Source organism: Apteryx rowi, unplaced genomic scaffold (assembly GCF_003343035.1).
Source record: "Apteryx rowi isolate R43461 unplaced genomic scaffold, aptRow1 scaffold_380, whole genome shotgun sequence".
Lineage (NCBI taxonomy): Eukaryota > Metazoa > Chordata > Aves > Apterygiformes > Apterygidae > Apteryx > Apteryx rowi.
The window spans coordinates 593,707-610,989 of NW_020450308.1; the positions used below are offsets into that span (position 1 = coordinate 593,707).

Genomic DNA, 17,283 nt, shown 5'->3' on the forward strand with positions numbered 1-17,283 from the left:
TTGCACATGCTGTAGAGAAGTGGAACATATTCAGTAGTTCTTTAAATCTGTGTACTCTGCTGTTCACTAAGCATGACAATCTGATTCAGTGTAATCTAAGAGGTAACTGTTATGTATGTATTAATTCTTCTTATTCTGTTTGTCCTGCAACACAATGGAATCACACTAGATACAACTATTTGCACCGGTGAGTTAAATTTCCTTAAAGATTGTCCTAATGTAGTTGTCTTGCATAGATTGCAACATTTCTCTTACTTAAATGTGCTTTACTTTATTGTAGAGTACATTGTCAAAGTCAGACTACATTGTGTTTGTAATTTTGTTGCTTGGACCATATTCTTAGCAAACCTTGCATGCATTAAACGGAGAGTTCAATGCAAAATAAACATTTTCTATTCCTTAACTAGTATGTTTTCATAAACAGGTCATTAATTTACTGTTCTTTTTCCTAGGCGGAATGGGTAGCATTGAATTACGTACCGTTTGCTGAGAGATCGTTGGAAGTTGTTGTAGACTTGTATCAAAAGACTGCTTGCCATAAAGCTGTGGTAAATGAGAAAGTTCTTCAGAACATTATTAAGGTAAAAGTTTGTGTCATGCTTATGCTATGAATTAATGAATTTATTTTGAAACCTTTGAGTTTTATTCTGGGATAATGTTAATGAATGCTTTCAGTGAAGTTTAAAGCTTTAATAATCAAATGGATTTTTTTATGAAGTTGGGCAGGGGGTAATTTCTTTTGATGCTGTTATTGATTAGGCTGTATATTTTGTTCTTTAGCTGGATGATACAATAATGTCAGCACCAGTATTTCAAAGTTAAGACAAAATTTAAAAGATATGTTAGTCCACAAAATAAGACTTTCAGAGTCAAAAATTACTATGCACCTGCATCCGAAAAGCAGGCCTCTTAGTTTGACCCTTTATATGTGGCATTGAAGACTAGACTCGGACTTCTCAAAATCAGCTATCTACTGCGGCATGTACTTGTGAGCTGTGTTCTATCTGTTAGTTTTGATGTGCACTTAATGCCCTTGTGTGTGATTAATGTAGCTACAGAATTTTATGGTCACACAAGTGGGCTTTTAAGGGGAAATCACCAAGCTGTTAACCTCTTTTGACCTTGTTTCCATTTTAGGAAATGATTTTGGCAAATAATCAAAGTAGTAACAAATGTTTGTTTAAAAAATATATATATACATATATGTGGGACCTTGGTTTGTGTGTGATGACTTTTGGCTGGCTTCAGGTAGTTCCTGTACCTAAATTTAAAAACACTAATATGTTCAAAATAATTATGTGGTATTATTTATAATCTATTGTGAATTGAATTTTTGTATTTCAATACAGTTGCTTTCCACTTTTGTTTTAATGGAATAGGTTGAAACTGATATAAATGCCACTTCTCTGTAAAGTTCAGAAAGTTGATATTAATGTATTCCACTGCAGTAGATGAAAACACTTTTAAAATGATTATCCATTTCTCTAAAGCCCATGTTGACATTGGAATAAGATTTGACCCCTCCGAACAATAGTATCAGAAGAAAAATATTCTGTTTTTCTCTAGGATTAATTCCTAGCTCTCACAACCCCCCATTCCCAAAATTATTTTCAATTGCCTCACTCTTGACAGTGAGTTCTCCCTTTGCTTTCCTTAAATCAGAGATCTCCTTAAACACATTAGAGACATGTATGTAAAACCAGAATGTAGTCAAAATATATTTGAAATGTAAATTAAGAATGAGATTTCCAAGATAACTTGGTATCAGCTCCTAGTTAATTAATTGTTGTTTGACTAACAATATTAAAAGGAGTAAATACAGTGCAAACAGTATGTGTGCTAAATGTTTTATCATTAATGAGTTTCTTCTATAGATATTAAAGCTGTCTAACAGATTTTTAAGTTTTCTTGTGTTTTTATCTGCTGTACATTTAAGTTATACTGCAGACTTAATGTCTGGAATTTCACTAATTCTTTTTACTTGTAAACTTCATCTGTTTTTATATTCAGTAATGACCAAATGTCTTACAGTGATGCATACAGTTCAACTTTTGCATTTTACAAAAAGTTAATTTCAGTGGGACTTTTTTTATTTTGGAAGCACTTGGTATAACTTTCTAGGAACAGCACTAAACTCTCCAGAATATACTTATGCTAATGAACTGCCTGCAATCTGTTAGATGCTATGACAGCCTGTTTGGCTGGCTGGTTAGCAGAAATGATAGATGGTAATATAGAAAAAGAAAATTATCAGGTAATCTCCAATGTAGTAATGAATCAACTCCAGCTCCTAACCTTGTGCTTGGTAACAGATCTGTGCTTTAGCCAGATAGCATGCAATAAATATTCTTTACAATTATTTTAAAAAGAGGAAAGATAGGGATATGTACTGTCATCTATGAAAATATCTACTGAGATCTTCTGCAGAGGTCTGTCTTATTCTTATATTTCTCTGAGCAACTATAAATCTTGTTTGAACTTTCTTTTTGCAGACGCTGAGAATACCTCTTAGTTTGAAATATTCTTGTCCTTCTGAAAGCACATGGAAACTAGCAGTGTCCTCTCTTCTCAAAGTTCTTTCTATTGGACTACCAGTTGCGAGGCAGCATGCATCTTCTGGAAAATTTGACAGTATGTGGCCAGAGCTAGCCAATACTTTTGAAGATTTTTTATTCACTAAAAGGTAAATACAAATTCCTCTTCTTTCTTTCTTTCTCTTTTTTTTTTTTAACTGGCAAATATTCTTAAGTAATTTGTTTAGTAAAGAAACAGAACAATATGCTGGTAGAGTTCAGTAAAAATGGCCTTATCTCTGGGATTTTTGATTTCTGGAAGTGATTTTAATGAATGAAGGAAAAAAGGTAACCACTTTCTCTACTTCAGAAAAGTTCATTGAAAAGGTAAAATGTCATGGCAAGAAATAGCTCAACTGAGCTCTGAGTAAAGGCCTAAGCTTTCTAATCAGCCCATGGAATTCTGCATGGACTCCCAAGAATGTTTACTGTAGATTTGACAAAGAATTATTAATGTGTACTCACTTTTCTTTTCTTCCAATTTGAAGAGAACAACAACAATTTTTTTTTTTTTTTCAGTTAAGGTGAGCACCATCAACTATATGTATTTGTCTTGAGGAGTTCTTGAAATTTTCCACCTACTAGGTGTTCTGATTTATTTATTTATTTTTGGTTAATATTGCTATTCACTTAGAAACCTGTAGTTATCTTGCATTTGTATTTCTACCCAAGGTAAACTGACTGAAAGTTATAAATAACTATGCTTTATTTTTAATATTTTGTGAAAAAAAGATAGCTGAATATTTGAATTTATAATTAGACGGATGGCTATATAGGTACATGCATAATCTCTCAAGAATTGAGTTCTGTAGATGCAGGCCTTTTGAGAAAGCCCAGAAGAGAACAATAATAATGATCAATCTGGCCTATGAGTGTCTGTTCAGCCTAAAGAATATATCTTTAGGAAGACATGGTAAGTCTATAGAATAGGGTAAAAGGTTGCTCTAGAGCAATTTTCACTGTCCCTTGAGGACGAGCGAAAAATGAATTTCAGTACAGCAAAGACTACCTGGGGTAGGCATTAAGAAAAACTTTTATTGTAAGGAAGGTTAGGTATTATAGAAGATTGCTTAGGACAGATGCGGAATTTCTGTTGTAAGTTTCTATGAACACCTTTGGATGAAAACCTTTCAGGAATAGTTTATCTAATTGTGCCTCAAATTAAAGAAGGATGTGGAGTACGAAAAATCAAATTCCCTTACATCCTCCTTTCCTCTGTGTGTGTGATTGTTGATTTCAGTAACAAATTAATCTCTCTCTTTTTAATAGAAAACAGTAGGGCAATTCTGTACCTAAAAATAATAGGCTGTGTAGGTGGGTGTGTATACACTTTTCAAACACACAAAAATTCAACAACCAAACACAGCTGTATTTACTAACAATGGTTAAATAGCAGCTTGCCCAAAAACATAACTGAAAATGAAACTTAATTTTAGAGATACATCCATTATTGAAAATATTGTAATATGAGTAGATTTGAAATTTAGTTAATAGGGTAATAGGGTAATTCAGTGAAAAAACTGTCTTTTCTCTTTGTATATACGTCAAAGAAGTATTATTAAGTAGGAGGAACTTTAAAGAGTTCATCAAGACTATGCAAAAGACAAATTAATCATCCAGATTTTTGTTTTGATGCTATTTCTTTAATTTAAAATAATCTTTGCAGTAATTTTTTGGTTTTGGCTGCTGTTACTAGCGCTGCTTCCATTCTGAGATAAGCAAATCAGCTAACAGCCTACAATCAATATCATTATTGGGTTTAGAGTATTACAATGAAGATTTCTGAGATTACAGTAGAAGAACGTATGTTCATTTAAATGTTACTTTGTGAACAGGTACTACTATTTGCTATAAATGAATTATTCCTAAATATCTGCAAAACAAATGAAACATATCCATATTGCATGTTTTTAATTGACCCAGACTGGCACTGCTACAATTTGGGGTATTAACTACTCAAAAATCCAGGGAAGTAGGATTATCATGGTTCTTAAAAGTATTTCAAGATAATCTGCTGCCATCTGCCTGACCTTTTTGGCCAAATATGTTGTCTGTTTTTCTTAGTTTACACTGAGTGCTTTATATTTTTCTTGAAAGTTGGTCCAACCACAGAAATTCCATCTTAACATGTTGCTTACTGAAAACAATCTTTGCTGGTGTTAATTTTAACAGCTTTTACCAGCTCTTCTGCATAGGAGAATATTCTCTGGAGATAAAGGAAAAACAGTGTTTCTGTGAATATTTATGATGCCCTGAATCTTGTCTGTCTTCACTTAAGATTCTGTTTTTGCCTTTTTGAAGGCCAGAGTATATTCTATAATTTTACCTACAAGGTGAGTTTTAAGGGTCAGCATTTCATCAGAATTAAAGAATTTCTCACAAAAGTTGTATAAAACATTTCTGTTTTCTCACTTAGAAGCATTATGGTTCTAAAGAATGTAAAATATTAATGGTAGACTGGTGGTTTATAGACCCGTATGTGTACAGCTGGATAACTTCCTGGTTATCTAGGCTTCTGCTGTTACAGAACACTATTTTTACTCCTTCCAGGGTATTTACTAGTAGATGCTTTTTTGCCTGTTTAGTTGTCTGTTGTATGGCTATTAAGTCTTTCTTTTTTTTTTTTTTTTCCTAATATCCATCTTTTTCTAACTGTTAAATAGCACTTTGTCTTCCCAAGTGCGTGCTCCTCTTCCTTATAGTTAGAGCCTATATCTCTTTGTAGCCTTTTGCCTTCTGTTACTGGGTAGCCTTTCTGTGCCCTCTGTCAGCCTGAGCCACGTGGTGCTAGTAGGAGTTAAAGAAGGGAGTACGCCTGCCTTATGCCAGGACAATTAGCAATAGCAGTCATTTCTCATTTTCTTCATCCTCCTCCTCATCCCCACAATGCTCCTGAAGTTCGCCCCTCTCACTGGGATGACAGGAGTGTTCTAGAGATAGCTGTGGAAGTTGCCCACGTTGAGGTAATTCTCTTCTTATTTCCTTCTGCACTTCTGTGCAAGGCGCTGTGAAACTCGCCTTGGCAAATAGGATAATGTCCCTTTTGTTTTGGAAATTTCTAAATTATTGTGTCTTGGAGCTGGTTGTAATTACAGTATAGTCAGTGTCTTACATCTGTAGTTGTTCTGTTTCAAAGTAAATTGAATTCAGAATTTTCAATTTTACTTTTTGTTCTTTCAATTTTTTTTTTCTTGGTTATGGTTCTAATAGAAATCATATGTTAAGCATAGTGGTGTCTTGTTTAAGAATAATTTGGGAGAATTTAACTACTGTTTTGAAAGTAACTAATAGCTAAAATTTATCTGTTGAACTGAAGTACATGTCAACCTTTAAATTATAGGAAAAGGCAGTGGCAAAATACATTCTAAAGACTATGGTGGTCCTTTCTTTTAAGTCAGCTAGGTGATACAAAGACTGTTGTTCAATGTATCCCCTGATGTATTTATATTAACGAGTTGTGCTTTTTAAACCTTTGAGTGTGTACTCGATTTTTGTCTGTATTGCCAAAATCAGTTAGCTAAGGCACAGATGAGAAGCGCTCCCTATGCTCTTAGTCAGATTTGTGACTTGTAAATTTGACTTAGTTTTAGTTACTCTGTTGACTGTAGTGCTGACTGTCATTTATGGTGATTCAGTCATCTCTTGATGGCTTTCGAACTTGCAAATATGTCATGCAATACGAGCTTTGGTCCAACAGGGTTTATTAAGTCAGGTACAGAAGTGCACAAATCTGGCCACTCTGCTTAAGACCAGCATGGATTGAAAAGGCTCAAAGAATTTGGAAAATGCAATTCGGAGACATCCTGGGAGACTATCAGTGAGACAAAGACTTAATAGCATTACTGCATTATCTGGATTTTTACCATTATACAGCATGTCTAGTTGTTCCTACCTCTTGTAATGAAAAACTGAATACAGTTAGAACTGAAAATTAACTTTTTCATGTTACCACTATCTAATTGTTTTCTGATCTCTCTGCTTCAAGGAAACTGAAATGTTGTTTGTCAGAAAGGAACTTACTTTTCCTCCTTTACTCCTGTACACCTTTTCATATTCCATTTTTTCCACTATTTAAGGTTCATACATATTCCATGCTGTTATCTGTCCAGGCTTTATTCAAAGCTAGGTAAACATCTTCCTTTTTTATCTGACCTTCAAACCCTTATTCTTCAGAGCTGACTTGGCACTGCTGGTATAGTTATAATTATGAAATGTTTACATCTTTTTAAAACTTAAAAATATCTTATTTCAGTCAGTCTTCTGTCAATGGTATGTAACACATTTGGCTAGTTTTCCCTTTAACATTGTGCATTAAAATATCCCAATGTAAATTTTTTCGGTTTTGTATCCTCCAAGTCCCCACCTGGCTGAGGAAGCAAAAATTTTCCTAGAGTAGATACAGCTGTTTCTTTCACTGGCATTTTCAGTTTTTAACCGACATTTTAAAACACTTTTTTGGTCTAACTTAGCTCATAATTCTTCGATTAGAAGAATTTTGCTACCACTAGTGAAACTGAATTGGCATTGGTTAACCAAAAGGCCTCTGCGAATAAAAGCCCTTAAAAACCTGTGGACCTCTAAAATAGTGAACCTCGTCTGCATGGCCTTGCCGTTGTCTTTTGGACTGGAGTAGGCTGTCAAGGAAGGTATGGTGCTGAATGAGAGGAGGTATTTACTGATGTTTGAAATGTACATAGCACAGCAGAAATAATCTCTGCAGCTTTGTGCATCAAGAAATTTAAAATATAGCAAAAAGAGCTGAGGTAAATAAAGTGGAATGTTACTGTCAGAGAATTAACAACTTCCAAGCAACAAGCTTCAGCTTTATTATTATTTTTTTCTAGCAAGCTACATCTGAGGAGGCTCAATGATCTTGATTTTTATTATAAACCAAAATGACATTTTAAAATTAATACATTTCACATAACTTAATTTTCGCAAAATTGTCTTCTAGTAAAAGACTGGTCTGCTTATTATTTCATATCATACTTCCTTCCCAGAGGGTTTCACAGAAACATGTCAAGCCATTATATAAAATAAAATTCAACTAATGTGTATGTATATAATTTATTAGAGCAGAAGTCTGTGCTCACATGGGGGAATTAAATCAATACTTTCCAGAAAGATGCTTGAGAACAGGGTGCTGCTATGCATGGCAGGTCTCACGGTGCCTGTTAGCTCTTAGTTGTTATGCTTTAAAGCCTTCCCTTCCCTAGGCAGCGTGGGCGGTGGCTGGAAGCTCCACACATAGGAAAGGCTGAACAGAGCGGCAGTGTGCGTGGCACTGCCTCTTGTGTTCACTGGCTCTTGATCGTTCTGGTACAGTTCGGCTGTATTGCATCAAACAAGGAAAGTTTTTGGCTCCTAGATTGGTGTTTCATATTGACACCTTACAAAAATCTATTTACTTGGGAGAAACTTGCTACACGAACAAGAGTTTAGCATAATCTGTAGCATATATAGCAGACGAAACATGGATGACTGGACTGGTAAGTCATATATGGCAGATCAAATATGGATGACCAGACAGATAGGTCATAAAACCACTTTGAAGTAAACCTGAGCTCAGAAAGTCAGGCATTCTTAACTTAGGAAATGTCAGAATGCAAGTTTGCCATGTAATTTACCATGTCTTATATGCATGCATCATAATAGTTTCTATGACTATTTAAAGGATTTGCATAGTCACCTTCTTTATTGTTTATATGTTACACAAGGTACTGACTGAACAGCCTCTTGGTATTTTCTTCATTTTCGGCATACAGGCCCAAACTGGCTGACTGCCTAACATCCAAACCAGTATTAAATATAGCATTTTGTTTTCTTCTTTTTGGCTTTTTTCTGTGTCTAGTCATACACATAGCACTTGAATGTTTCACAGACAGAGGTGAAGTTATTTACAGAACATCCCTTTGAGGTAGGGAGATATCTTTGTTTTCAAGGGGGAACATTGGTACATACTGTCACGATTGTCAGAATGTTAGCTGTAGCTGTGCAGACTGAACTCCAGGTGTCTCATGCTGAGCATCCAGAAGATGAAAAGAACTCTCTTGGAAAAATCTCTGAATTGACGTGGTCAGCATCATATAGGAACACTGGGGGAAAAAATGTTAGCCAAACTAACCGGATTTAGAAGACACCAAAGTTCTCAAACCTTTCATGAAAATTGGCAGTGAGATAGAGAAGGCAGCCCCAGACTACTACCCCCTGTGAAGAAAAGGCTGGCACAGGTCCACCATCGTATATTTGGCAGCTGCCTTGCCAGTCAGCACGTACCTGCTTCTGAACTACTGCTGCACAAGTGGGCTGTTGCCTGGTGGGGAGTGTGAAGGTGGGGGAAGCTGGGGTTTGGGGGAGGGAGTTTGGAAACAAGCCAAGGGATGCTGGTTTGCCTGCCACTACCATGCTTCACTGACTCCGCTGCTTACAAAACAGCTTCGTTCTTTGTTCAGTCCAGAACTCTGTTGTCCTTGCATCTGCCTATTCTGCCATAAATCAGGCAGGGAATGTGGCAGACTGACTAGATAATTTCCCTTCCCTCCTAGGAGTGACCGTCCTGTGTACTTAATCAGATGGTTTCTCTGGAAAAAATAAAGCTTCATTTAATTTAAGATGCATCATAACACACACAAATATACACAACAGCAGTAAGTCGAAGTACCACAGGCAATCTTATTTCTACTATTTCTATCCATTCCTTTCAAGTGGTAGAATTTCCAAGCTGTTGCTTAGCTTGGAGATTTTATATGTAGTTGTTTTAAAAAGATAAACATAAAATTGAGGGAGAAGGAAGAGAATTTACTATTTGGAATCATATTGACCTTTTATAGACCCTTGTCTCAGATCTTTATTGTTAATGTTACTAGTTATTACATTAGTTCTGATAGAATACTGTATTATCTTCTATACAAACTAGTGTTTATGCAAGACATGACGGAGAAGTAGAACCTACAATTTTCAAGGGGTTTCACAATTGTCTTTAAATTTCAAAGGAACATGGGCATTAGGATTCTGGCTTCTGCTTTATGTCAGGAAAACAGGAAAGCCTAACTAGGTCAGAACAGATAGGTATCTAGACTTATTATATGTCGTTTCTGATAGATTAGTGGATACCAGAGGAGGTGTGCCAGGTGACTATGTAGTGATGTTTTCTTGTAATACTCTTCCAACCTCCCAATTTATGCAGCTTGGAAACTTCCTATACCAGAGGCTGCCAGCGGCTCATAACAGATTTTTATTTTTATAATTTGGCCAACTGCATTTTGAATCTGTGTACATTTTAGCATCTAATCCCATGATGTGGGATCATAAACTAGGAATTCCAGAGTTTAACTGTCCATTGAGTGAAATACCTTCTTTGATTTCCACCACCCATGTCCCCCCCCCCCCCCCAAACCTGACACTTGGTTTCCTGCTTTCAAACTCTTATTTGGGGGCAGAAATCATACATTAAGTACTGCATCTCGATTAGCAAAAACAGTATCGTGCAGCAGGAGCGGATCTGTAGAGTAAAACAGTTCCTGGTGAGGACCTGCCATCCAGGGAATGCTCATTTAGGAGTTTTGTTTCAGAGTAGCTGTAGTCTGGCTTCCTGTGGTGTGAACATCTGCTAGAGCTTGGAGTACATCTTTTGGTTTAGTTTCATCAAAAAGGTATCCAGTTCTGTGCTCTCTGAGACCAGATGCGAGCCAAGGTTTGGTAAATGGAGATGACTGAAAGATTCACTTTAAAGCCAGTGTGTGATCCAAATTAAAACACCTGAGCTGAAGCAATGAAGTAGTTGATTGTTATCGAAAGAGGAGGCCCCTCTCTTTCTCTCCTCCTGAGGAACTCAGCTCACTAACTTGGCAGAAGCATAATTGAGCAAAGGAAAAAATGGTTAGTTTTCTTATAGGCTGGAGAGTTGGATCAACTTAACAGATGGTCCAGTAAGTACAAGGAATGACTCAGTGGATGAGACAGAACTTCACTGGAAGAAAACTGTGTCACTGATAGTTGGCATAAAATTTCCAATCAAATAATGTAAGATTTCCAAAGTTACAAGCAGATAAGGTGACCTCTTGTAAAGCAGTGGGTAAATTTCATGGTTGAAGAACTTCTGGACATGTTATCTGTGAATAAATTTCTGTATGTAGTGGATAAATGACAAAAAGTTATGAAATCTTCAAAATCATTGTTTGTAAAATGGGATTCTCTCTTTATAAAATTAATTAAGAATGAGAACAAATGTATCACATTGAGTTCTCAAAAAAGAGAGACAAAGTATTGTCTCATGAATGAGAAAAGTATTTAATGTAGAAGGAAAATGATATAAAATTAATTTTTTCAAATGTAATGCTGAAAATCAAAAATCTCTCATAATCTTGGGAAGATTATGAGAAAATCAGGGAAAAAGTAAAAAATAATAAACTGTGATCCCTTACATTACCTTCACGCATTAAGCTAAGCAGATATTGCAACTTCTGAATATATAAGACAAAGGAGATTATTTATACAGGTATGAAAAATGATGGTGTTGGTATTGCAAGTCCTTAATCCAGTCCATCAGTTTTAACTCTTAAATCTTATTAACTATACTTTTTTCTTTCAAACCATTTTCTGCATCATTATTCATAAAATATTTTATTCAAAACTGTTAATCATTACCATATACAGTGCAAACTTGATGCATGTAATAACTTTTCTTTAAATGTAATGCATTTCCCCCCATATTTATCTCCTGACACATTTTGTGAATTTAAAAGTATAATGTAGTATGTTTATTTTTAGTACACCTCCTGATAATCTCTCAATTCAAGAATTTCAGAAGAATGAGAGTATTGATGTTGAGGTAAGGAGACTACAGAAAATTATGTTATACTGTCAAACATACAAGGTAGTGACATTAATAGATTGCATGTACTCCTGAAATAATTTTTGAAAATCATCCATTCAGTATTTCTTGGCAATATTTTTTCCTTTCTGAAAACAAGATGGACAACAAATTCATAAGCCCAGAATTTGCAAAAAGTAGGAAGCTGCATGCCAAAAATTTTTTTCTTGTTGTCATCTGGAGTTCGAGATAGCCTAAAGTGGATAAATGGAACATGTTTCTGCCTCTAATCCATTTTCTGATTCTTATTCTTTATGTTATTGTCAAGCAATTACACAGGTAATTACATTATAAATGAATGGAGGAAGCTGACAATCAAACGTACAGCAAATGCTTTTTGTGTTGAGGGGTGGTATTCAGTCAGTGATGACGTTTACCCTCTAAATGTGTTCTCTATACCAAAAAGCATAAACGGAGAAATGATGTCATGTTTGTGCTATACAGAGACCACTGTGATTGTAAAGGAAATCTTATTTGGTTGGGTAACACTTAAGAAAATTTAGAGAAGACGATATTTGGAATGAAGAGGGGCTGGTCCCCTTTTGCTCCAGGGCAAAGAGGTGCAGCAGACCAGGGAGTAGGAGTACACAGGAAAGGGAGTTGCAGAGAAGAGGAGGTGATAGCTATGGGTTTGATCTCCTGTCATCTCTCCAGAGTGGCAGCTGGACCATAAAGACTTCAAGATAAATGTAGGAGTGGTGCTGTCTGCAGAGAGCAGGACTGTGAGGTCTGGTACATTAACGTACAGAGATCTATGCCCACTTTGTTTCTGATTGGAAACATCAAGGCCAAGGATTTAAAGCATTTTGGTTAATGTGCGCTGCCTTAAACTGTTTAGATAATTGCCTTTCTTGCTCTGCTTTGCAGACGTCACATCATAAGCATGTGACACATGTCTTAATGCCTTAATGAGGATGTTGAATTGGGTGGAGAGAGGGAGATGGAGGTTAGTTCTGAATGTCTGATCTTCTCTTTTCAAAACTGTAAATTCAATTTCAAGAACATATTTCAAATGTCAGTGGAAATCTGAGTGATAACTGCTTCAAAAACTCAGAAGCCCCCCAAAAATAGTAGCTCAGCTTTAACCTGTTATACAGAAGTCCACAATTTTTGGATGTATTTGCAAATTTGTAAAAGCTAGCATTGGAAAATTTTTTTGAAGTTTCATTAGGCAGGGATATTCAGATTTTTCTTGAACATTGTATTTTGCTTAATGTATCTGTCTTTCGTGTACTAGAATTATAAACTTTAATTTTCAGAAAATCAAAATAAATATATTTATATTATTTTAGGTGGTGCAGCTTATCAGCACAGAGATACTGCCATATGCTAATTTTATTCCTAAGGAATTTGTTGGTCAAATAATGACTATGCTCAATAAAGGCTCAATACATTCTCAGTCATCCTCGTTTACAGGTATGGTACCTGAATGACAAAAGATACAGAAAATGGTGTTTAAATGTATTAGAAAGTAAAGAAAATGATGACAGTACTTATTCTTATAAAAACTTGAAGCTTCATGACACGTATTCAGTATAAATCACTGGTTTTATAAGTTATATTTTATCTCATGGAAGTTGCAGAGCATTCCATGCAGGGTTTTTTTTTTCTAATTATTTCTTTACTTCTTGGTCAGTACCATGTTCAGTATTGTACTTGTATTTCTTTATAGTTTTTACTGGACTTCCTACATAGTTTATTTTCTTTACGCCAGTTGAAATAGTCCTGATAATAATTTCAGACAATTGTAAGAGAGACATAAAATCCTGTTCTTAAAAATTAAATGATCTTAGCATAGCTGTATGGTATAACTAATGAGATATATTCTCTGCCTTCAAGAAAAAACAGTTAGAGCTTTTGGAGAAAGATGAAGAAACTGGACATAAACCATTACTGAAAAAAACATTTGGATTGTACAGTACCAAATATTAGTACTTATGCTATAGAGCCAGGGTTACTATTTTTTAATAATTTTATGTATTTTATCATTAAAGCAATGTAAGTGGGTGACACATTAATAATTGTGTTGCATATTTTCTTTTATTTTGGGGACTATTATGATTATTGTCCAGTCACCTTTTCTTAGAATGTGTTCTTAATATTAGTTCAGATCAGTGTTAATTTTTTTTAATTCTATAGGAATGATACTTTAATTGTATTTTGCAAAAAAGTTAACTGATTGAAATGCAACATTTAGTGTATTAGCATGCACATTGCACAATTAAATAAAACTTTTTACTTTGACAGAAGCAGAAATAGATATTCGAATGAGAGAGGAATTTTCTAAAGTATGTTTTGAAACACTGCTCCAGTTTTCATTCAGTAATAAAGTCACAACTCCTCAGGAAGGCTACATCTCTAGAATGGCACTTTCTGTGCTCTTAAAAAGGTCACAGGATGTATTGCATCGCTACATAGAAGATGAGAGATTGAGTGGCAAATGTCCTCTTCCACGGTATGTCCAACATCTTTAGGAAATCAAGGGTAGTAGTCTCTAAACTGAGAGGTGGAGAGTCTCCTCCAAAGTAAGATAAAACATCCAGTAGCACTGTTGTGAATCCTTATTGAAGTAATTGTTGTTGAAACAAAAAATTTGACCTAAGTATAGGTCAAATTAGTAAATTCTTTAAAATGTGAACTTACTTATGTTTTAACTTCAGCAGAAATGTTTTTGATGGTTTAAATCTGCAAGGTATTTCAATGAATGACTGATAGAATTGATTGTTTTCATTTTAAAGCTAATCACATACATCAGTATTTTCAGATTGAGATATGTATGCTGTTACTGTTTCTAATATTGAATTTAAAGCCATCCTAGCCAGCAACAGCTATGATGGTGGAAAAGTTAAAGACCAATGATAACCGTAATGACATAATATCCTTTCAGTAGGCTTCATTGCAGCTGTTTTTAATACATTTTTGTCTTTTTTATTTTATGTAAGTTTCAAAGAAAATTTGTATTCTTGAGATTAAATTGTATAGTCGATTGTTTGTATTTTTCCCTTTGTAGGCAACAAGTAACAGAAATCATATTTGTTTTGAAAGCTGTCAGTACTCTCATAGACTCACTTAAAAAAACTCAGCCTGAAAATGGTAAGTTGCATTTAAACAACATGGTTCTAAGCAAGATAAAATTATATCTGCCACATAGACATGTTCATTCTTTCCTGTAATAAACACAAATTGGAAAGGAAAGTATAATTTTTAAGATTTGGTATTTTGCAATTCTGTGTATATGTAGATGTCAGGTAGATTGGCCAGGGGGAGAGTTTTTCCAGTTTATCTAACAGTATAAAATCATAAGATATGTTTAATGAAGTAGAAAATTTCCATCTCTGATATCTTTTATTAAAAAGAGCTTGGTATCTTCTTAAAAACAAACAAACAAAAAACCCCCCAGAAAATACTATAGAATTCTTAAATATACATAACTATATTTGCTAGTCTTACTAGATCCTTTTTTTCCTTATGGTGTCCTTGTAGGTTGCTATGGATCTCATTCCCTTAGGTGCAGTCTGCAACTAAAGGGGTGTACAAGTTAAATGAATGGGTCGGCTGTTCATACTTAAGTCTTGCCTTCCCTCCCTTTCTATTGTAGTACCTCCTGCCCCCATACGCAGTATAATAATTTGTAGCGATAATAAAGCAAAAAAAATCTTAGTCAGGCCTTTCTGATGAATAAACAAGAGTTTTGCTTAAAACAGCGTATATAACAAGTGTGAGTCTCATTAATTATTTTTAATGGAATGTTAATTTTTTCTTGAAGATCCTTTCTTTTTATTCAAGCTAACATAATTCTTTTTATTTGAAGCTCTGGAGTGACACAAATGTGAATATCTTTGATTGCTTTAATTTTTCTTTTGAAACTTTGTGATATTTTATAGTAACTCATTGGCATTTTGATTAGTTTAAACATTATTTTGCTTTGTTCCAGTGATCCCAGAGAGAAGAAATGCAGCATTGTCAAGGCCCTTTAAAATAAAAATGTATTAGATATTTTTGATAAATCTTTAAAATATAATAAATATAATGCTGTTAATTCCCCCCCCAATAAAGCAAAATGTACACTCTTTGATTTAGCATTATTTTGACTTTATTTATTTATTTATTTATTTAAGCCTGTGAGAATGAAGAGTTAGACATGTTTCCGCTGTCTCAGACAAAACAGAAATGACAGTGCCACAAACACGTCTCATGCTTCTCTCTTGGAGAAGGAAAGATGTCTTAGCTCATTGATGCCCAAGTAGATGGTTGACAGATGTATTTAAAGGGCTGAATTAAATGGAAGATCACAACTTCCTTTATAATAAAGAATCTTTATCTCCTGTAAGCTGTATCTACTGTATGCATAGATGGTTCTCACCAGAAAATTTACAGTCAGACAATAGATTAATTTTTTTATTTAAAGACTGTATTGGATAAATAGATACTCTTCTGTCCGTATTAATTGGTTGTTCCCATTTTCCCAAAGTTCCAGATATTCAAGCTGCTATCAGATGTTTATTTATTAGGCAGTATCATGCTGCCTAATACTGACTCTTTGTTAAGTTAGCTGCACTGGACTCTGCAACTCTGACAGAATAACATACACATCACTTCCCTCCATCTCCCTGTTTTTAATATTATCAGCAAGGGGGAAAAAAACCTGTCCATCCCGAAACAAACTGGCCTTTCCAGAAAAACATAGGCAGGTGGGTTTCCTGAAGGATGTAATGCCTTACTCATAGCATCAGTGAGTAGGCAGATTTATTGATAATGTGGTTTTTAAGTCTGACGATAAAAAGGTGAAGGTAAAACTATGCCAGAACAGGTGAAGCTGTTTGGCATACCCTGAAGGCAACTCAAGTGCTACCTTGGTGGGCCTTCTCCTTAGAGGAGTAGAGTAGCCAATTCAGTTCAGCTAGACTGTTCCCCACGTCCCCCTTCCTGGGATGAGAGAAATGCTTCTCCTGATCAGTATATGACAATGATTGCCAAGACTGCTGCTGGCTTTCTCATAAAGAGAACTACTGGACACGTTAGAGAATTGGTTTACTCCCACTTCTTCTAGCTTTTAGTAGTTTTTTATTTCTGTAGTAAAAATATTAATGTTGTATGAAATCAGCAAGTGACTTAATTTGTTCTTTTTTTCATTACAGTTGATGGTAACACATGGGCACAAGTTATTGCCTTGTACCCAACTTTAGTAGAGTGCATCACCTGCTCATCGTCAGAAGTGTGTTCTGCTCTGAAAGAGGCACTGGTTCCCTTTAAGGACTTCATGCATCCACCAGCATCCAAGGTACAGAATGGAGAGTCTTGACCCCATAAAACTTTTTTTTTAATTTTTGAAAGAAAAAAGTATCCAAAAATGTTTGTTCCCAGGTGATCTTTCTCTGAGGAAATCTCTTGTGGCTAGTACTTGGCAACCAGTGTTGACTGCCTTTCAACTGCACTAACAAGAGCTCAGTAATTCATGAATACAAACTATATCTCAAAGGTTCCAGAGTGAGTAGCAGTGCAAACCTTTAATAAATTTAACTGAATAGTGGAATCATTTATAATCTAATGTACTTGCTACAGTATCTTGAAGTGGTGATTGAAAAGTGGGCTTATGTACAGCTTGTTGTGTATGTGTTAATGATGTTAATGATGTAACTAAAAATATTTCAATTCAGTCAGATTTATTAGGCTGGTGTTTTGCACCCTTTTTTGAAGTACAAATTGTACTAAAATTTTATGCAAGATGGTACTGTAACATTCCGTATTATCTGTAACCAGCCTTTGTAAAAAAAAAAAGGAACTGATATACTTGTGTGTATAATAAATGGTACAGTTCTGTATAAAATAGTTGCATTT

The 17,283-nt window shown here is 35.0% G+C and overlaps 1 protein-coding gene across 8 annotated transcripts in view; it reads left to right on the top strand.

Annotated features, from left to right (window-relative positions):
- The window catches only part of MON2 (MON2 homolog, regulator of endosome-to-Golgi trafficking), a 78,769-nt gene extending 61,546 nt beyond the window's left edge, over nucleotides 1-17,223 (top strand). For 2 of the 8 annotated variants that reach the window (XM_026074183.1, XM_026074186.1), the window contains 8 exons: nucleotides 170-187; nucleotides 453-581; nucleotides 2,493-2,683; nucleotides 11,343-11,403; nucleotides 12,738-12,861; nucleotides 13,693-13,900; nucleotides 14,456-14,538; nucleotides 16,584-17,223. In XM_026074183.1, the coding sequence (XP_025929968.1) occupies nucleotides 170-187; nucleotides 453-581; nucleotides 2,493-2,683; nucleotides 11,343-11,403; nucleotides 12,738-12,861; nucleotides 13,693-13,900; nucleotides 14,456-14,538; nucleotides 16,584-16,747 (978 nt within the window). In that variant the 3' untranslated portion in view covers nucleotides 16,748-17,223. Of the gene's footprint in view, nucleotides 1-169; nucleotides 188-452; nucleotides 582-2,492; nucleotides 2,684-3,092; nucleotides 3,098-4,336; nucleotides 8,400-11,342; nucleotides 11,404-12,737; nucleotides 12,862-13,692; nucleotides 13,901-14,455; nucleotides 14,539-16,583 lie in introns of those variants that run through there. The other 6 variants (XM_026074184.1, XM_026074185.1, XM_026074190.1 and 3 more) reach the window with 6 other exon arrangements.
- The last annotated feature ends 60 nt before the right edge of the window (nucleotides 17,224-17,283 follow it).